This window comes from Fringilla coelebs (assembly GCF_963513975.1).
Source record: "Fringilla coelebs genome assembly, chromosome: 32".
Classification (NCBI taxonomy): domain Eukaryota; kingdom Metazoa; phylum Chordata; class Aves; order Passeriformes; family Fringillidae; genus Fringilla; species Fringilla coelebs.
The window spans coordinates 1,750,161-1,770,694 of NC_140058.1; the positions used below are offsets into that span (position 1 = coordinate 1,750,161).

General features: G+C 76.1%; 3 protein-coding genes across 4 annotated transcripts in view; 1 reads left to right on the forward strand and 2 right to left on the reverse strand.

The window, feature by feature from the left end:
* Positions 1-499, reverse strand: part of ACP5 (acid phosphatase 5, tartrate resistant) — a gene marked incomplete at its 5' end in the record, with an annotated part of 4,053 nt that extends 3,554 nt beyond the window's left edge. The window contains one exon of the mRNA XM_084223853.1: positions 307-499. Within this exon, the coding sequence (XP_084079979.1) occupies positions 307-499 (193 nt within the window). The remainder of the gene's footprint in view (positions 1-306) is intronic.
* Positions 500-1,376: 877 nt separating this feature from the next.
* On the reverse strand, positions 1,377-16,404 carry NFIX (nuclear factor I X). 2 transcript variants are annotated; one of them, XM_084223923.1, is made up of 9 exons: positions 16,230-16,404; positions 9,857-10,388; positions 7,097-7,159; positions 6,310-6,384; positions 5,702-5,822; positions 4,949-5,082; positions 4,571-4,693; positions 4,219-4,385; positions 1,377-1,465 (listed from the first exon to the last, which is right to left on the reverse strand). In XM_084223923.1, exons 1-9 carry the CDS (start codon positions 16,254-16,256, stop codon positions 1,394-1,396), a joined length of 1,314 nt encoding a protein of 437 aa, XP_084080049.1. In that variant the 5' UTR covers positions 16,257-16,404; the 3' UTR covers positions 1,377-1,393. The 2 variants fall into 2 exon arrangements, with proteins under 2 accessions (XP_084080049.1, XP_084080050.1); XM_084223924.1 differs by lacking the exon at positions 4,571-4,693.
* Positions 16,405-19,242: 2,838 nt separating this feature from the next.
* On the forward strand, positions 19,243-20,397 carry GADD45GIP1 (GADD45G interacting protein 1). The gene is made up of 2 exons (XM_084223912.1): positions 19,243-19,583; positions 19,958-20,397. Exons 1-2 carry the CDS (start codon positions 19,249-19,251, stop codon positions 20,328-20,330), a joined length of 708 nt encoding a protein of 235 aa, XP_084080038.1. The 5' UTR covers positions 19,243-19,248; the 3' UTR covers positions 20,331-20,397.
* Positions 20,398-20,534: the final 137 nt, after the last annotated feature.

Consider the following 20,534-nt stretch of genomic DNA (forward strand, 5'->3'; position numbering starts at 1 on the left):
TCCGGGGGAGGGGGGGATGAACCCCCCGGACCCCCCCAGGGGGGAGGAGGGGTCAGCCCCGCCCCCCAGGACCCCCCAAAATGGGTTGGGGTCTCCGGAGGGGGGGGGGGGGTTGGGACCCCCTCGGACCCCCCGGGGGGGTTGGGGTCGCTCCGCCCCCAGGACCCCCAAAAGGGGGCGTGGCCCCCCCGCTCGGGGGTCCCCCAAGGGTGGCACATGGTCGGGGGGGGGGGCAGCCCCCCTGCCCCGCCTGGCCACGCCCCCTCGGCGAGCCCCGCCCCGCCATTGGCCGAGGCGCCGCCGCACCACCGCGCGCAGCCAATGGGATCGCGCGGCGCCGCCGCAGCGCCCGCAGCCTGCCAAGGGCCGGCCGGTGCCAGCCAATCAGCGCCGGCCCCGCCCCCCCCGCCTGGCGGTGCCAGCCAATGGGGCCGCGCTGCGCTCGGCCCGCCGAGAGCTCCCATTGGCTGCCGGCCCTGGCTCCGTCCCCGCTCTCCATTGGCTCCACGCCCCGCGCCCCGCGCCAGCCAATCAGCGGGCGCGGCCGCAGGGCAGGCAGCCAATCAGCGGGCGCGGCCGCAGGGCAGGCAGCCAATCGGGCGTCGTGCCACGGGGCAGGGGGGGCCAATGGCGGCCGCGCCGGGGCGGCCTGGCCACGCCCCCCTTTGTCCCCGCGGTGACGTCACAGCGGGGGCGTGGCCGGGGCGGTGCCGGGAACAGCCAGGTGTGCTGGGGGGGGGCGCAGGTGGCCGGGGGGGGGCAGGGGGCAAAGGGGGCGGTCCCAGGTGTGCAGGGGGCGGTCCCAGGTGTCCCAGGTGTGTCCCAGGGGTGTCCCAGATGTGCTGGGGGGGGGTCCCAGGGGTGTCCCAGGTGCCCAGGGGTGTCCCAGGTGTGTCCCAGGTGTCCCAGATGCCCGGGGGCGTGCCCAGGTGTGTCCCAGGTGTGTCCCAGGTGCCCGGGGGTCTCCCAGGTGTGTCCCAGGTGTGTCCCAGGTGTGTCCGGGGGCGTCCCAGGGGTGTCCCAGGTGTGTCCCAGGTGCCCAGGGGCGTGCCCAGGTGTGTCCCAGGTGTGTCCCAGGTGCCCAGGTGTGTCCCAGGTGTGTCCCAGGTGTGTCCCAGGTGTCCCAGGTGTGTCCCAGGTGCCCGGGGGTGTCCCAGGTGTGTCCCAGGTGCCCAGGTGTGTCCCAGGTGTGTCCCAGGTGTGTCCCAGGTGCCCGGGGGTCTCCCAGGTGTGTCCCAGGTGTCCCAGGTGTGTCCCAGGTGCCCGGGGGTGTGCCCTGGTGTGTCCCAGGGGTGTCCCAGGGTTTCCCAGGTGTGTCCCAGGTGTGCCCCAGGTGTGTCCCAGGTGTGTCCCAGGTGTGCCCAGGTGAGCCCTACCTGCTGCTGGGGCAGGGTCAGAAAGTTGCCGTCGCGGGGTCCGAGGCCGACAAGGCGGGGGGCAGCGGCGGCGCCTGACGCTGCGAATGCTGCGGGGAGAGCGGGCTCAGCCCGGCCCCGCCCACACAGGTGCGGGCACCGCCCCCTCCCCAGGTGCGCGGGGGCGCTCACAGCCCCCTCCCCCCCCCAGCATCCCCCGCACCTGTGCGAGCCCCCCCTCCCCCCCCCACCCAGGTACTCACCTGTGCGGGGTCCCCCCGAGGGGGGCGGGGAGGAGCCTCAGGTGTGTCCCCCCCTCCCCCTCGGGGGGCGCAGGTGGCTCCGGGATCCCCCCCGCCCCTCCCCCCCGCGGAAATGGGGTAAAAAGGAGCGGAAATGGCGAAGGAGCCGCGCTGGAATGACCGGGGGGGGGATGAGGCGCCGGGCCAGGTGAGCGATGGCGATGCAGGTGATGATGCACGGGCAGCCGGGCCGGGCGGGCACCTGTCACCTGGGTCACCTGTCACCTGCTGCTGGCACCTGCGGGCACTCTGTCACCTGTCACCTGGGTCACCTGTCACCTGCTGCTGGCACCTGTGCGCACCTGTCACCTGGGGCACCTGTCACCTGCTGCTGGCACCTGTGCGCACCTGTCACCTGGGGCACCTGTCACCTGCTGCTGGCACCTGTGGGCACCTGTCACCTGGGTCACCTGTCACCTGCTGCTGGCACCGGGGCCACTCTGTCACCTGGGGCACCTGTCACCTGGCACCTGTCACCTGGGTTACACTGTCACCTGGCACCTGGGTTACCCTGTCACCTGGGTCACCTGCTGCTGGCACCTGTGCGCACCTGCTGCTGCCACCCAGGTCACCTGGCACCTGGCTTACCTGGCAACTGGCTCACCCTGCCACCTGGGTCACTGACAGCTGGGTCACTGTGTCACCTGGGTCACTGTGTCACCTGGGTCACTGTGTCACCTGGGTCACCCTGGCACCTGGGTCACTGTGTCACCTGGATCACCCTGGCACCTGGCACCTGCTGGCACCTGGATCATTGTGTCACCTGGGTCACCCTGGCACCTGCTGCCGCCCCGCTCCTGCCACCTGCCCCGGTGACCACCTGTGTCACAGGTGCCACCCTGTGCTGGGGCACCCTGGGGCGGCCGCTGGCACCAGCCTGGACCCCCCAGGTGGCACCTGCAACGCCCTACACCCCCAGCTGCAGCCACACCTGGGCACCTGGACCCACACCTGGGCATCTGTACCCACACTTGGGCACCTGGACCCCACAGCTGCACACCTGGGCACTCCTCACCTGTCCGTGCCCCTCTGCTGGGACCCCTGTGCACGCCCACCTGGGCGCCCCTCACCTGCCTGCACCCACACCTGGGCACCCCTCACCTGTCTGCACCCACACCTGGGCACCCCTCACCTGCCTGCACCCACACCTGGGCACCCCTCACCTGCCTGCATGCTCACCTGGGCGCCCCTCACCTGTCTGCACCCCTCACCTGTCTGCACACACACCTGGGCGCCCCTCACCTGTCTGCACCCCTCACCTGTCTGCACACACACCTGGGCACCCCTCACCTGTCTGCACCCACACCTGGGTGCCCCTCACCTGTCTGCACCCACACCTGGGTGCCCCTCACCTGTCTGCACACCTCACCTGCCTGCACCCCTCACCTGCCTGCACTCCTCACCTGTCTGCACCCACACCTGGGCACCCCTCACCTGTCTGCACCCCTCACCTGCCTGCACCCCTCACCTGCCTGCACTCCTCACCTGTCTGCGCACCCACCTGGGCACCCCTCACCTGTCTGCACCCCTCACCTGTCTGCACCCCTCACCTGCCTGCACCCCTCACCTGTCTGCGCCCCTCACCTGCCTGCACGCCCACCTGGGCACCCCTCACCTGCCTGCACACACACCTGGGCACCCCTCACCTGTCTGCGCCCCACCTGCCCCTGCCCCCCGCCCCCACGGCCAGGGCCCGGCTGCGGGCGCGGGGGGAGCCGTGGGGCGCGGGGGGTGCCGGGGGTCCCGGTGCTCCGGGGGTCCCGGGGGCGGGGGGCACTTACGGGGTGCGGCGGGGGCTCCGCCGGGGGGGCCGCTGGGGGCTTTGGGCTCCGGCGGGGGCAGGGGCAGGGGTCGGGGCAGGGGGGCCCCCGCAGCCCCCCCGGCCCGGCCCTGCGCCCCGCACGGCTGCAACGAGAACACGGTGACGGACCCCCGGGACCCCCGGGACCCCCGGGACCCCCGGGACCCCCGGGACGGGCGGCGGCACCGGCGGGAGGGAGGGGGAGGGGCTGGCCGGGGCGGGCGGGGGTCGCGGAGGGGCCCGGCGGCCCCCGGGCGGGGGTCCCACGTGGGGGTCCCGCGGGGGGATCCCCCAGGTGGGAGGACCCCGGCGGGGGCGCCCCCAGCGCGGGGGAGGGGTCCCAGGTGGGGGTCCCCAGGTGGGGCGGCTCCAGGTGAGGGGGGGTCCCCGAGCTGGGGGTCCCCGGGGCGGAGTTTGGGGGAGGGGGTCCCCGTCACCCCCTCCGCGGCCACCTGGGCTCGTTTGCATACAGGCCCCGCCCCTTGCGGTGTATTTGCATACAGACACCGCCCCCTACGCTGTATTTGCATACAGACCCCGCCCTTCTCGCCTTATTTGCATAGCGCGCCCCTCTTCGCGCCTCATCTGCATACACGCCCCGCCTCCTCGGCCTCATTTGCATCCAGGGCCGCGGCCCCGCCCCGCGCGGGGGGGGCGGTCCCGGTGTCCCCGTGCGTCCCCGCGACCCCCGGGGCTGCCCCGCGACCCCCGGGGCTGCCCCGCGACCCCCGGGCCGCCCCCGCGCCCGTCCCCGCCGCACCTGGGGGCCCTGGGCGGCGCCGTCGGCGCAGACGAACTGCACGAAGTCCTTGAGCGAGTCCTGCCCGTGGTGGTAGCGGATGGTGGGGTGGGCGAAGTAGGGGCTCGACTGGGGCAGGAGGGACCCCGACGGGAAGTGCAGCGCCGAGGCCGTGGCCCGCGGGCTGCCTGCAGGGACCCTCAGCGCCAGCGGCCGCGGGACCCCCCCCGGGGCCGGCCCGACCCCCGCCCGCCCGCCCGCCCTCCGGCCCGCCCGCCCGTCCGCTCCAGGGACGCCGCCGCCCCCCCGGCCCGGGGCCGCCCGGCAGCCCCCCGGGCCCGCGGGAAGGAGCTCCGGGGGTGTGGGGTCTCACCGGGGCGGACGCCGGCCAGGACGGGCAGGGGGTGGTGGCCGAAGGCCATGCGGGGCGCGGCGCCGTGCCCCGAGAGCGCGCTGCAGAAATCCAACTTCCCCGACTTCTTCAGCGCCGCCGGGCCTGGGGGGGCCCAGGGGGTCGGGGGGGGCGGCCGCACCCCGGCACCCCCGCGCGCCCCCTCCCCACAGCCCGCCCCCCGCGCCCCCAGACCCCCCCGGTGCCCCCAGACCCTCCCCGTTACCCCACCCCCCCACCCCGCTGTCCCCTCGCCGTGTCCCTCCCCGTGTCCCCCGCCGCCCCCCCCCGGCCACAGCTGTCCCCGTGCCCCCCCCCGTGTCCCCCCAAGCCCCCCCCGCCCCCCCGTGTGTCACCCACCGGTGTCAACGTCCCCCCCCCAGGGCCCCTGGCTGCTGCCGGGGGCTGGGGACCGCCCCGGGCCGGGGTAGAAGACGTCGTCCCCGGGACCCTCCAGGTCACCCTCGTCCAGCGCCTTGGGGCGCTTGGGGCCGCTGTGGGGACAGGGATGTCACCGTCGGGGTCAGGTGTCACCGCCAGGGTCGGGGGTGTCACCGCCGGGGTCAGGTGTCACCGCCGGGGACAGGGGTGCCACCGCCGGGGTCAGGTGGCACCTCCGGGGTCGGGGGTGTCACCGCCAGGGTCGGGGGTGTCACCTCCGGGGACAGGGATGTCACCGCCGGGGTCGGGGGTGCCACCTCCGGGGACAGAGGTGTCACCTCCGGGGACAGGGGTGTCACCTCCGGGGACAGAGGTGTCACCTCCGGGGACAGGGGTGTCACCTCCGGGGACGGGGATGTCACCTCCGGGGTCGGGGGTGTCACCCCACGAGGGGTCCAGGGCAGCCCAGGGGTCCCCCCCCAACAGGAGGGGCCAAGGGGGTTCCCAGCTGCTCGTGGGAGCCCCCAAATCGCGGAGGCTGGGGGTGAACCCCCAAATGGGGGGGCCCGGGCAGGTTTGGGGGTCCGAGGGGTTTGTGGGGCGCAAGGGAGAAGGTCCAGACCCCACGGCTTGGGGTGGTCCCGGGGGCGGGAACAGCCCAAAACGGGGGGGCCGGATGGGGGAGCGCCCCCAAAGGGGCCCGGGGGTGGCGGGGGTCGGGGGTCCCGGTACCTGGCGGTGGGGGGCCCCAGGGGCCGGCGGCCCAGCGCCACGGGGCTGATGTTGTAGTAGCCCCCCGGGCTCTCCAGGTCAGCCAGGGAGAAGTTGGGGCCCGACGCCGTGGCCACGGGGGCTGGGGGGACACGGGGACACGTGGGGGACCCACGCGGGGGGGACACCCCCCTTCCTGCCCCCCCGCCGTGTCCCCTCCGCTCCTGCGTCCTCCCATCCCCCCCCCCCCGCCATCCCCGGCTCTGTCCCCTCCCCCCCAGTGTCCCCACAGTGTCCTCCGGGTGTCCCCCTAGCCCGGCCACCCCCCCGTGTCCCCCCTGTGCCATCCCAGGCTCTGTCCCCTCCCGGTGTCCCCCCAGTGTCCCCAGGTGTCCCCAGGAGTCTCTCAGTGTCCCCCAGGTGTCCCTCAGTGCCCCCCCGGTGTCCCCCCGGTGTCCCCAGGTGTCCCTCAGTGCCCCCCCGGTGTCCCCCCGGTGTCTCTCGGTGTCCCCAGGTGTCCCTCGGTGCCCCCCCAGTGCCCCCCCGGTGTCCCCCAGTGTCTCCCCAGTGTCCCCTGGTGTCCCCCGGTGTCCCCCCGTGTCCCCCAGCCCGGCCCTGTCCCCACTTACTCTGGGACACCCTCACCAGCTCCGTCACGTTCCAGACCCCCGAGGTGACAAAGCAGTCCTGGAAGGTCAGGTGCCCTGGGGACACGGGGACACCGCGGGGTCACCGGGGCAGGGGGGGCTGGCAGCACCGGGGGGGACACGGGGACACACGGGGGGACAGGACGGGGGGGATACGGGGGGGGTCCCGGGGGTGACAGGGCTGGGGGGGACACGGGGGGGGACACGGGGGTGACAGGACTGGGGGGACACAGGGGGACACGGGGGTGACAGGACTGGGGGGACACGGGGGGGGACCCAGGGGTGACAGGACTGGGGGGGACACGGGGGGGGACACGGGGGTGACAGGGCTGGGGGGGACACGGGGACACGGGGGTGACAGGACTGGGGGGGACACGGGGGGGGACCCGGGGGTGACAGGACTGGGGGGGACACGGGGGGGGACCCGGGGGTGACAGGACTGGGGGGACACGGGGGGACCCGGGGGTGACAGGACTGGGGGGACATGGGGGACAATGCAGGGACAGGGACGGGAACTGGGGACACTGCAGGGGGACACTGAGGACACCTGGGGACACTTGAGGACACTGCAGGGGGACACTGAGGACACTTGGGGACACTTGGGGACACTGCGGGGACTCCGGGGACACTGTGGGGGGGGCACAGAGGGAACACTGCAGTGACAGAGAAGACACGGGGGGACACCGCGGGGACACCGGGGACACCGCGGGGACTCTGGGGACACCGCGGGGACACGGCGGGGACAGCGCGGGGACAGGGCGGCACGCACCGTTGGGCAGTGGTTTGATGTCCGCGTCCCCCTGGGGGTTGGCGCTGTCCGACTGTCCGGAATCTGGGGCGGGGGGCGCAAAGATCCGGGGTCAGCCGCGGCCGCGGGGGCGCCCCCCGCCCCCAGCGCGGCCCCCCCGACCCCGGGGGGACCCCGCGGAGCGCGGCCGAGGGAGGGGCGGCCCCGCCGCCGGTGCCGGTGCCGGTGCCGGTGCCGCCGCTCAAGGGCCCGTTGTTCCCGCGGGGTCGCTCGAGGTGAGCGCCCGCCGGTGCCCGCAGCCCCCGGGGGCCGCGCCGGCCGCTCCCCCCGCCCCAGCCAGGTGCGGGGCTGCCCCCCCGCCCCGGGACCCCCGAGGGGAGCCTCGGCCAGGTGACGGGGGGGGCGGCGGGGCTGGCAGGGGGCCGGGCCGGGCCGGGCCGGGGGGGCCGGGGGCCGCCGTGGGGCCGGGCCGGGGGCCAGGAATGCGCTGGCCCCCCGCCAGCGGGCAGCGCCAACAAAGCGCCCATTGTCTGTGCCGAGCGGGGGGGCTCCGCACGCCCGGGATCCCCCCCCCGTCCTGCCCGGGATCCCCCCCCTCACACACCCACCCCCCCGTCCTGCCCCCCCGGTGTCCCCCCATCTGCCCCCCCCACACCGGGGAACCCCCCCCGGACCCCATCCCGCGGGGACCCCCCCGGCCCCCCCCAGCCCGGATTGCCGGGGGTCCCCCCGTGCCCCCCCTGCTCCCCCCGGGGGTCGCGGGGGTCTGTTTGTCCCCCCCCCCCCATCACCGGGAGGGGACGGAGCCGTCCCCGGGGGGAGGGCGGGGGGCAGCAGCCCCCCCCCGCCGGTCCGGTGGTGACCCCGCCGTGTCACCCCCGGGGGGGGTCAGGGGTCACCGGGGCACGCGCGGGGTCACGACCTCGGCCGGGGGGAGGGGGGAAGGGGGTGGGGCGCGCGTGGCGGGCGCGTGCCGGACCCCCCCCCCCACCCCCGCTCGCCCCCCACCCCCACGCCGGGCCCTCCCCCAGCCCCCCCCCAGAGCCACTGGTGGGGGGGGGTCCCTGCACCGCCTCCCCCCCGCCCCAGAGCCCCCCCAGCCCCCACCCGTGGGGGGGTGGCAGGTGCTGCGGGGCAGCTGCGCCCCCTCCCCCACAGGGGGAGCCCCCCCTTCCCCCGCACCTGCGCCCCCCACGCCGGGGGGGGGGGGGGGGGGGGGCCGCACCTGGGCAGCCCCCGCGGCGCACCTGGACCCCCCCGGCCCCCCAAAGACCCCCCCGAGCTGCCCGCAGCCCCCTCCTCACCCTGTCCTCGTGTCCCCCCCCTCCCCCAGGGCCACCCTGCCCCCCCCGCGGGGAGGGGTCCCCGATGTCCCCAGGTGTCCCCAGGTGTCCCCCGGGGCCGTGGGTGTGCCAGGGGCAGCGGGGGGGGCGCGGGCCGGGCCGGGGGTGCCCGGGGGGGGCCCGGGGGGGGCTCGGGGGTGTCACACCTCGGCGCGGGGGTCCCGGCGGGGGGCGGGGGGCTCCCCCAGCGCGGGGGTCCCGGCGGCGGGGCCGCGGTGCCGCAGAGCGTTTCGGGTGCCAACAAGCGCCGCCATCTTAGGCGCAAGGGGGGGTTGGCAGCGAGCCCCCCCCGGCCCGCGGCAGCCAAAGGGCCCCCGGCGTGGGGAGGGGGCGGGGGGCGCGGGGGGGCCGCCGGGGGGGCCGGGGCTGCCGGCGGGGCCTCGTGCCGCGCTCGGGGGCACGGTGCCAACCGGGGCCATTTTGGCGGCGCCGGGTGGGAGCCGCGTTTGGGGGATTTGAGCCCCGGCAGCTGGGCCGGGGGGGGGAGCTGGGGGGTGGGCGGGGGCCCGGGGGGGGCCTGGGACCCCCCCGTGGGGGTGCGGGGTCTGGCGTGCCGGCGTGGAGGGGGATTTGGGGAGGGGGGCGGGATGAGCACCCCCAGAACGGCTCCATCGCCCGAGGAGGACGGAGCGAGCCAAACCCCCCGGATCCGGCCCCAAAACTGCCCAAACCCCTGCACTGAGCCCCAAAACTCCCCAAACCCCCTGCACTGAGCCCCAAAACCCCGCAAACCCCCTGGATCCGGGCCCAAAATTGCCCAAAGCCCCCAGACACAGCCCCGAAGCTCCCCCTCCCCACAGCCGCAGCGCCGGGAGGGCGAGCGCCCGGGCTGGGGTCTCCCCCCGCGTCACACGCGTGTGCCCCCCTCCCCAGCAGCGTCTGCACACTCGTGTGACCCCCCTGTTCCCATGGGCACACACGTGTGACCCCCCCGTTCCCGTGGGCACACTCGTGTGACCCCCCCAGTGCCGTGTGTGGCACCGGGACCCCCGGGCACGGGTGCTTGGCACAGCGCGGGGGCCGCAGCCCGGGTCCCGGTGCCAATCCCGGTGCCAGCCCCGGTGCCAATCCCGGTACCAATCCCGGTGCCAGCCCCGGTGCCGATCCCAGTGCCAGCCCCGGTGCCAATCCCGGTGCCATTCCCAGTCCCATTCCCGGTGCCATTCCCAGTCCCAATCCCGGTGCCAGCCCCGGTGCCAATCCCAGTGCCAGCCCCGGTGTCGATCCCGGTGCCATTCCCAGTCCCAATCCCGGTGCCAGCCCCGGTTCCAGCCCTGGTGCCAGCCCCGGTGCCCATCCTGGCAGCCGGGCTTGGCAGGCGCCGCCGGGCGCGTGCGCTGGCACTCGGCGCCGCTTTGTGCGAGCGAGGCCGCCCGGGGACGCCCCAGCCGGGGGTCCCGGGGTGGGGGGGGGGCTCCCCGGGGGCGGGCCGGCTCACCTGGCGCGTGCACGAAGTAGGCCAGGTAGAGGTCGAGCTCCTTGATGGTGACGCCGATGTGGTGGGGCTGCACGCAGAGGCCGGGGCTGGCGCACTGCGGCGCCTTGGCCAGGCGCTCGCCGTCGGTGCTCTCCAGCGGGACGCCCTTGAAGAGGATGACCATCACCAGGTCCAGGCGCCACACCTTGTCGGCCTGGCGCAGGCAGTCGATGCGGCGGATCTTGCCCTTCTGGTCGGGGTTGGAGAGCACGCAGCACGGCGCCTTCTTGCCGGTGACGGAGAGCACGAAGTCCTCGCGGCACTCGGGCCGGATGTCCTTGCGCAGCTTGGCCAGGAGGCGCGAGGCCCATTTCTGCTTCACCTCCGGCTTCTCGCCCAGCAGCTCGTCCTTGACGGCGCGCTCCTCCTCCTTGGACATCCGCTTCTCGTGCTTCTTGAAGTACTTGCGCTTGCGGGCCTGGAGGTTGAACCAGGTGTAGGAGAAGGCCCGGACGTGGGGCAGCAGCGCCTCGATGAAGGGGTGGAACTCATCCTGCACGGGAGGGCACAGGCACGGGCTGGGCTGGGCCGGGCCGGGCTGGGCGGCCGCAGCCCCGCCGGGCACCGCCCGCGCCCGTCCCCGTCCCCCGGGCGCCGGGGGATCCGACCGCGGCAGTGCCGGCCCCGCGGGGATGCGCCGGCTTCCCGCTGCTCCGGGGAAGAGGCGGCTCCCGGTCCCGCGGGGCTCCCGTGTGGCCGGAGCCGGGATGGCTGAGCCCGTCCCAGTCCCGTCCCTGTCCCCGGTACTGCCACAGCCCCGTCCTCGGTACCGCCACAGCCCCGTCCCCGGTACTGCCACAGCCCCGTCCTCGGTACCGCCACAGCCCTGTCCCCGGTACCGCCACAGCCCCGTCCCCGGTACCAGCATAGCTCCGTCCCCGTTGTCACCACAGCCCCGTCCCCGTTGTTACCACAGCCCCGTCCCCGTTGTCACCACAGCCCCGTCCCCGTTGTTACCACAGCCCCGTCCCCGTTGTCACCACAGCCCCGTCCCCGTTGTCACCACAGCCCCGTTCCCGGTGCCACCACAACCCCGTTCCCGGTGCCACCACAGCCCCGTCCCCGTTGTCACCACAGCCCCGTCCCCGTTGTCACCACAGCCCCGTTCCCGGTGCCACCACAGCCCCGTCCCTCCCCACTCGTCCCCATCCGCCTCCCGGTGATGCTCCCGCTGCCGTCGGGGCTCGGCCGCCCCGGTCCCCATCCCCAGCGCCGGTCCCTGCTGCCGACCCAACGCCGGTGCCACCGATCTCCGTCCCCAGCAGTCCCCGGTGCCACCTCCGTCCCCTGTCTCCGCCGCCTCCGCTCCCCTTCCCTTCTCCCCGCTCCCGGTGCCGCCGGTACCCGGCCCCTTCCCGGCCGCTGTCGCAGTCCCCGGTGCCACCGGCGCGTGTCCCCGGTCCCCGGCCCGGCCCCGCCGCTCCCGGCCCGTCCCGGCGCGTCCCGTCCGTACCATCGCGGCGGCTCATCCCGGCCGTAGGCAGCTGCCAGTCGGGCCCCGGCGGGGCAGAACCGGGGGCGACAGGCGGGGACGGGGGGCGCAAACCGAGTGGGGGGGAGGGGGTTAACGGGGACTACCGGAAAGCGGGGGCGGGTCCGGGGGTGCGGACCGTGAGGGGGGAACGCTCAGGTGTCGGGGATCCCGGTAACCGCGGCGTGGAGGCGCGGGGTCGCGGCTGGCGGGACAGCGCAGCCGCCGCGGGGTCCCGGTGACCGGCGGTAACCGGGGGGATCCCGGTGCGGGGGCTCCGTACCGGGGACCCGGTGCCGGGGTGTCCCTGCCGGTGCGGGTGTGAGTGCGGGCAGGGGTCCCGGTTTTTTGGGGGGGGGGGGTGTCGCTGTCGGGGGGTCCCGGAGCCGCCGCCGCCGCGGGCGCGGAGCGCGCGGAGCCGCCGCGGCCCCTTTTTGGCACCGGGACCGGAGCGGCCGCAGCCAATGGGAGCGCAGCGCGCGGGGGGAGCGGCCTCCCCATTGGCCGGGGCGGAGGGGGCGTGGCTTTGTGGGTGTGGTTTAACGGAAGGGGGCGTGGCCCGAATGGGGGGGGGTCGAGTGCGCCCCGCGCGCGCAACGAGGGGACCCCGGGGGGGGGGGAGGGGAGGCCGATGGGGGGAGGGGGGGCAGGCTGAGACCCCCGGGGGGGCTGGGCCGAAACCCCGCGGATTCGCCCCAAAATCCCTGCGCGCGGGGGGGAAGGCGCAGGTTTGGGGGGGGTCCTGCTGCCGCCCCTCGTGCTCGTGCAAAGCCCTCGTGCAAAAAGGGTCGGGCGAGGACGCCCCCGGGGCCGGGGGGGCTTCCCGGGGGTCCCGCCCCCCGCCACCGGCGCGGGAAGGCCCCGGATTTGGCCGCCTGCCCCAGCCCCGTGGCGGCCCCAGCGCGGAATGGCCCAAACCCGACGTTTCTGCCCCCAAAATCCCGGACGCGGCACTCGGAGCCAACGCTTTTCCCCCTTCCCACCCCCCCGGTAATTAAATCCCTCTGTGCAAAGGAAAGAAACCAAAATTTGGGCGTTTCGGCAGCGGGCCTGGGCAGCGGCTCCCGCCCAGCCCCAAACCTCGCGGTTTTCAACCCAAAGCCGCAGCGGGGAGGATTTTCTGGGGGGGCTGGGGACGGTGGTGACCCCCCCTGGCCGGGATCCGTCCCTGGACCCCAGGGCCAGGCCCAGCAGCATCCGCTCAGCGCAGGGGGGGCTTTGGGACACCTGGGACCCCTCCCTAACACCTGGGACCCCTCTGGACACATGAGCGACCTCTTGGGACACCGGAGTGACCCCTCCGGACACCTGAGTGACCTCTCGGGGACACCCGAGTGACCCCTCGGGACACCGGAGTGACCCCCAGGGTGGGCCCGGTGCCACCCAGGCCGGCTCAGGTGTCGGGGGTCAGCGGCCCGGGCGCCTCCGTCCCCCCCAAACCCCGGCACAGACAAAGAGCCCCCGGCCCCGCTGCCCCCGCCCGCACACCTGGACCCCTCCCCAACACCTTCGACCCCTCCCGCACCGCCGGGACCCCTCTCGGGCCCGGCGCGGCGCGGCACCGGCGGCCGCGGAAGGTTCCGGAGGGCGGCGCGGGGCGCGGGGCGGGCGGCGGGCCCGGTGCCGAGGCGGGTCCGGCGGCGGTGCCGCGGTGCCGCGGGGCTGCCATTGGCTGCGCCGGGCCCGCATTGAGCCGCAGTCTCGGGCGAAGCCACGTCGCCGCGTCCGCAGCTGCGAGCGCCCGGCAGAGCGCCAGCGCGGCGGCAGGGGGGGCGGCGCCGAGCGGGAGGGAAAAGCCCAGAAAAAACAGAAAAGAGGGAAAAAAAGACAAAAAAAAAAAAAATTTTTAAAAAGGCAGAAAAAAAAAAAAAAAAGAAGAGAAAAAAAAAAAAAAATCCACCACAAACCGAGCGAGCTCTGCCCCCCCTCCCCAGCAGCCCCCCCCGCCCCGGCAGCGCCCGCCCTCCCGCGCCGCTGCCAGCTCCCCCCGGCCCTCGGCTTCGCCGCGAGAGAAAACAGCCCGAAACAGCCGGAATTGCCGCCAAAAATCCCCCCGGCGGCCCCTGACGCCGCTGCCAAGACCCTCCCGTGTGCGGGGAGGGGGGGAGGAGGGCGGCCAGGGGGGTGGGAGCGAGTGAGGGGCGTCCTGGACCCCCGAGCGCGGAGCCGGGGGGGCCCGGGAGGGCCCCGGTGCCCGGGGGGGACCTTGGCATCCAGGTGGCCTCGGAGAGAACGTGCCGGATGCTTCTGGCAGGGGCCCAGCCGGCCCGGGAGGGGACACGCGGCCGGTTGGGGGGCGCCCCGGCACCGGCGGGGGGGTCTGGGGCTGCAGGGGGACCGTGGCACGGGGGCGGGGGGGTCCTGGGGTTCGGGGGGGCCCCGGGGCGCGCAGGGGAAGCGCCCGCCCGGCCCTGCCCGCAGCCACGTGGAGCATCCCGGCGTGCGGGCGGCGCGAGGGGAACCGGGGCATCCGCCCGCCGCTTCCCCCCGCCGAGCCGGGACCCCGCATCCGGGCCGGGCCGGGGGGGGCCGGGGGGGGGTCCCGAGCGGCTCCGCGGGGGCAGCGGCGGCGGCTCCGGGCGGTGCCGCGGTTCGGCCGCGGTTTGGCAGCGCGGCCGTTCCGGGCCGTGCCGGGCGTTCCCCGCGGCCCCGGCCCCGCTCCCGCCCCGGCGCGGACCCCGCGGCCCGGCCCCCGCCGTGGCCCGGTGCCAGCCCGGGCCGGGGGGGCCCCGCGGTGCTGCGGCGTCCAAGAAAGCTTTTTGTGGCCCATCAATAATTCAGGGCCCCCCCGGCCCGGCCGAGCGCTCCTCCATTATTGATGCCGCCAGCGACCGGGGGGACACGGGGGGGACACGGCGGGGACACGGGGAGGGGGCTGAGCCCGGCACCGCGGCACGGGGGTGGGCGGCGCCGGGGGGGGCACACGTACAGCCGCATGTCCCCCCCGGGTGTCCCCCCCACCCCGGGTGGCTCCGGGGGGGGTGGTGCCTCCCCCTGCCCCGATTGCATCAGCCGCGGCACGGGGGGCACCGGGGCCGGTACCGGGGCCGGCAGCGGGGCTGGCACACGGCGGGGACGTGCCACACGCCTGGCACGCACCCGTGCCACACGCGTGTCGCCGGCAGCGCTGCCACGTGTGCACGGGGCTGTGGCACGCCGGCGTGTGACACACGCGTGTGCGGCCTCTGTCCTCGGCACACCTGCGCCCCGTCACGCGTGTCACACCTGTGCCCTGTCACATGTGTGTCTGCCACACCTGTGCCCTGCTGCTCAGTCGTCACACGCGTGTCACACCTGTCACCCAGCACACGCGTGTCACGGCCGCACCTTTTCATACGTGTGCTGTCACACCTGTGCCCTGTCACACACGTGTCACACCTGTGCCACCACGGCTCCCGCCAGCCCTGCCCCGCAGCCAAGGGCCGGTGACAGGCTCGGCCACCACCCCCGGACGCCACCGGGGCACCGGGACAGGGCTGGGGTGTCCCCACCGCGCGGGACACCCCGGTGGTGACAGCCGGGATGGTGACAGGGACGGGCACGGGCAGGGGGTGGCTCCGTGCGGCGGGGAGGGGACACGGGGGGGACCCCCAGGGACACGGGGGGATGCAGAGGGACACGGGGGGACACAGAGGGGACACGAAGGGACACGGGGGGGGACGCGGGGCACCGCCAGTCACAGCCTGAGGTGTCCCCGAGGAGGCCGGAGCCGCTGCCAGGACACCGGGGGACACCGGGAGGACACCGCCCGCCGCTGCCCCCAGGCCAGCCCGTGCCCGCCCGTCCCACGGCCCGCTCCGGGCGCTCCCGGTACAACCCCTGGCCCGGAATCCGCCGGTGGCACCGGCCCAAACCCGCCCCGGAGCGGCGGCGGGGCGGGCAGGGCGGCCCGGGGGGAGCGCGCCGGTACCGAGCGCGGAGCCGGGGCTGCGGGGGCCCGGGCGCGGGTGCGGGCGCGGGCCGGGGCACACGCGTGTGCGCTGGCGTGTCCCTGGCGCGTGCACACGCGTGTGCGGGGCGGGCGCCGAAGCTGCGAGAAGCGCCGCTGGCCGCCGGCCCAGACGCAACCGGCGGCCAAAACCGCCCCGAAAAGCGGGAGAAAAGGGCAACGCCGGCGGGGCGGGGGGGCGCAGCAGCAACGCCCGGCGGGGGCGGCCCGCAAACCGCCCCGGGGAGACACCGGGGGCGTCCCGGGACAGCGCGGGGGGGCGCGGAGCCCTCCGGGGACCCCCGCGCCGCAGCCCCCGAGTTGCGCCCTCCCCGAGAAGCGGCCGCTGCTCCTCCCCACCCCCCCAAAATCGGGACCGCGGCCCCCCCCGACCCCGCCGCGATCGCCCCGCGGCCCCCCCGGAACGAGGAGACCCCCGGACTCGGTACCCCCGCGGGGTTTCGCCCTCGTCCGGCCCCCGAAGTCGCCCCCGGTCGCGCTCTGAGGGTCCCGGCGCCACAACCCCGCTCCGGGGCCGGGGTCCCGCCCGTCCCGGCGGTGCCGGGCACGCGAAACCCCCCGTGGCACCGGCGGCCCCGTCCCCGGGGTCCCGCTCCGAGCCCCCCGCGCCTCCCGCGGGGACCCCGGCGGCACCGGGCCGAGCGTCCCGGGGCTCGGACCCGCTCCGCATCGCGGCAGAACCGGGAGCCCCCGCACCGTGGAGCCGGACCGGGGCCGCTGCGGGACGGCAGCCCCCGACCGGCCCCATCTCGGTCCCCGCTGCCCCGGGAGGCACCGGCGCCCGCACCCGTTACACCCCGTTTTAGGGGGGCAGCAGACGATGGCGGCGAGCACCAAAGGGCACCGGAACCCCCCCTCCGACCCCCGCCGTTCCCGGGCGCCCCCCGGTCCCGGTCCCCCCGGCCCGGCCGTACCTGGGTGAGGCAGTACGGGGAGTACATGGCGGCGGTGTCAGCCGCGGCGGGGCATGGCGGGGGGCTCCGCGGGTCCGGGGGGGGCCGGGGGGTCCCGGGGGTCCCGGTGCCGGCGGCGCGCGGGGAAAGTTTTGCCCGAAGTTGGCGCCCGCCGCACTTTTGCCGCGGGAAGCGCGCGCCGGCCACGCCCACGCGGAGAGGCCACGCCCCCTCGGGGACACGCCCCGGTCCTCGAGGACACGCCCGCGGTGGGGATAGGACCGCCCACTCGCCCAGGTGACACGCCCATTGTGGCACAGGCCACGCCCATGTCGGGATGGAGCGGGGGGACACGGGGGGACACGAGGGGACACGAGGGGACACGGAGGGGACATGGGAGGGGACACAAGGGGGACACGGTGGGGACACGAGGGGACACGAGGGGACACGAGGGGACACGGGGGAACACGGGGGAACACGGGGGGGACACGAGGGGACACGGGGGGACACGAGGGGACACGGGGGGACACGGGGGGGACACGAGGGGACACGGGGGGGACACGGGGGGGACACGAGGGGACATGGGGGGGACACGGGGGACACGGGGGGGACACGGGGGGGACACGCGGGGACATGGGGGGACACGGGGGGGACACCGGGCGGCCGCCACCTCTCCGCAGCGTCGCTGTGACCTCGCAGGGCCCCGCAGGTGACAGTGACAGCGGCGGTGGCGCTGCCGGAGGTGACACCGCGCGGTGGCCACGGCGGGACGATGGCACCGCTGGCGACAGTGACGGGGCCGGTGCCAGCGCCGGTGTCGTGACAGTGACACGGACCGGGGCAGGGACAGTGCAGTGGGGTGGCGACAGTGCCGGGGCCACGGCGGTGCGGGTGACACTGGCGGTGACACGGTGGTGGCAGTGACATGGCAGCGACAATGACAATGCCATGGCGGTGCTGGTGACACGGTGGTGGCAGCGACAATGCCAGGGCCACGGCAGTGCGGGTGACACTGGCACCGACACGGTGGTGGCAGTGACACGGTGGTGGCAGTGACACGGTGGTGGCAGTGACAATGCCATGGCAGTGCGGGTGACACCGGCGGTGGCAGTGACACGGCGGTGGCAGTGACACGGTGGTGGCACTGACACGGTGGTGGCAGTGACACGGTGGTGGCAGTGACAATGCCGTGGCAGTGCGGGTGACACCGGCGGTGACAGTGACACGGTGGTGGCAGTGACAATGCCATGGCAGTGCGGGTGACACGGACGGTGACAGTGACACGGTGGTGGCAGTGACACGGTGGTGGCAGTGACAATGCCGTGGCAGTGCGGGTGACACTGGCACCGACACGGCGATGGCACTGACAGTGACAGTGACAGTGACAGTGACAGCGGCGATGGCAGCGGCGGTGGCGGCGGAGCCTCATCTGTCATTCCGGCTGCGGCCGCGTCCCTCCGCCATCTGTCACCACCCGGTGCCAGCGCTGGCACCGCCGCCACCGCCGCTGTCACCCCTTCGCTGCCGGAGCCGAGGGGACGCGGCCTCGGGGACAGCGAGGGGACCCGGGCGGCTCTGGGGGTGTCCCCGCGGCTGTGTCCCCTCCCCACGGCCCTGGGGGTGGCACTGCCACCCTGGGGGACGCGGGGGGACACAACCCGCGCCCCGCCAGGCACCGGGAGGGGACACCGGGGGCAGGACGGGGTGGCGGCGGGGACCCGGGCGCTCGCGTGTCCCCGGTGACCCCCGGTGTCCCCCGTGTCCCCCCGGTGTCCCCCCCGTGTCCCCACAGCCGCTCGGGGACCCCCGTGCCAGTTGTGTCGCTGTCACCGCAGATGGAGCGGGCAGGGGGGGGAGGGACGGCATGTCGCGACAGGCTTCGGGCACATCGTGACACCGCAGCGTGTCACCTGCCAGCCCCGGGGCGCGGGGAAATTGGGGCTGGGGGCGGCGGGACCGGACAAGCGCGGGAACGGCGGAACCCCGAAACGGGGCAAAACCGCCCCGAAATGGGGCAAAACCGCCCCGAAACGGGCCCCCCCCGCTGGCCCGGCCCGGGGGCCCCGGTTCCACCGGCGGAGGGGGAAATCGGGACCCCCGGAGGGCGGCGGGGGGCCGGCCCAGCGGACCCCCCCCGGGGAGGCCCAGGGAAGCTTTTGGGGCGATTTCGGGGGTTTTTGGCTCCGCTCCGCGCAGATTTTCGGCGGCTGCCGAGGCCTGGAAGCCATTAGGGCTCCCCCCCGTCCGGGGCCCCGCCGCGGCGGGCGGGGGGGGCCCGGGGCCCCGCCAGGAGCGGCCCCGCCGCCCGCAGCCCCCCCGGTAACCCCGGCGCCCTCCCGGTGCCGCCGCGGCCCCTCCCGGTGATCTGGGGGGGTCCCGGTGGTGGGGGGGGGATCCCGGTGATTTGGGGGGGCCGGGCGCGGGCGGCGGGCACGGAGGGGTTAACGGCGCTTGGCAGCGGCCCCGGGCTTGGCGGCGGCTGAGAAGGTTCGGGGGGGTTCGGGGGGTTCGGGGGGGTCCGCCCCCAGCCCAGCCCCCCCCATTCACGGGGAGGAGCCGGGGGTCGCTGGCACCGCGCCCCCCGCCCCCCCCGGGCCCCCGGAGCCGTTCCGGGGCGGCCGCTGCCCCCCGGAGGAGCCGCGTTACCCCGGGGGGGGGCCCCCAAAACCCTGCCGGGACCCCCGGGATGTGCCCCCGCCGCTCCCCGGTCCCACCGGGTCCCCCCCGGCGTCCCCTGAGCTGCCCCGGGCTCAGCCGGGCCCGGAAAGACCCCGGGACCCCCCGGGACCCCTCTGAGCCCCCCGGGACCCCCCAGGACCCCCCGGGACCCCCCAGAGCCCCCCGGGACCCCCCGAGAACCCCCTGAGCCCCCCAGGACCCCCCGAGACCCCCCTGAGACCCCCGGGACCCCCGCCAAGGCTCCGCCCCCGCGCCGATGACCACGCCCAGGCCCCACCCACATCCCCGCCCCTCACCCAGGCCCCGCCCCATTCTCCCCGCGCCTTCGGTGCTCTGACGTCACTTCCGGCGCGCGCCCAAGATGGCGGCGCCCTTGCGGCGGGCGCTGCTGGCGCTGGGCCCGGCCCGGTCGCGGCTCCCGGAGCCGGTCCCGGTCCCGGCGCGGCTCTACCGGGCGGACCCGCTGCGCCGCCGCCCGGGCCCGGCCCCCGCCGACCCGCAGGACCTGCGGGCGGCCGCGCGGCGGTTCGGGCGGCTCGGGGAGGCCTCGGGGGTGGCGGCGTGGCGGCTCTGGCCCAGCCCGGAGCAGCTGCGGGAGTTGGAGGCGGAGGAGCGCGAGTGGGACCCGCCGCTCCGGGAGGTGGAGGCCGTGCTGGAGCAGCGGGAGAGGGAGGAGGAGCGGCGGAGAAAGGAGAGGTGGGGCTGGGAGCACCGGGAATGGGACCGGGACAGGACCGGGAATGGGACGGGGGAGAGCGGGGACAGGGATGGGCAGGACTGGGGCCACTGGGAATGGGACGGGAGCAGACCGGGAGCACCGGGACGGTTGGACCTGGCGAGGCTCGCCCGGCGGTCCCGGGAGAATCGGGAGGGTTTGGGGGTGGGATCGCGGTGTCCCGGTGTCCCCCGGTCCGTCCCCATGTCCCGGTGTCCCGGTGTCCCCCGGTCCGTCCCCATGTCCCCGGTGTCCCCATGTCCCGGTGTCCCCCGGTCTGTCCCCATGTCCCCGGTGTCCCCATGTCCCGGTGTCCCCCGCTCCGTCCCCATGTCCCGGTGTCCCGGTGTCGCAGGGCGGAGCTGGTGGCCCGCAGCCTGGCGGCGATGCCGGCCCGCGTGGCCGCCTGGCGCCGGGACCGGGAGGCGGCGCGGGAGCGGGCGCGGGCGGAGGCGGCGCGGCGGCAGCGGCTGCTGGCCGAGGCGGGGCTGGGGGCGCTCCCGCGGCCCGGGACCCCCGCCCGGGGCTCGGCCCGAGCCCAGGAGCTGCTGGACGACCTGGAGCGGCAGCGGCGGCGGGAGGAGAAGCGGCGGCGGCGGCAGGAGCGGGAGGAGGCGGCCCGGAGCGCCCTGGCGGCGGCCGAGGCGGCGGCGGCGGCGCGGCCGCTCCCCGGGACCCCCCCCGAGGGCGACGAGACCCCCCCCAAACCCTCCGGGGCGCCCTCCTGACGCCCCCGTGAGCCCCCCCCGGACAGAGCGAGCACACCCCGAAATGGGTTTAAAACTCTGCATTTAATCTCTTTGCCGCCAGCTTCGGTTGTTCCGCGGCGCCGCCCCCCCCCACCCTCCCTTCCCCGGGGCCTGACAGGGAGGGGGGGTCGGATTTTGGGGAGGGGGCCAGGAGAAAGCGGGGGCTGAGACCCCCCCAGGGCG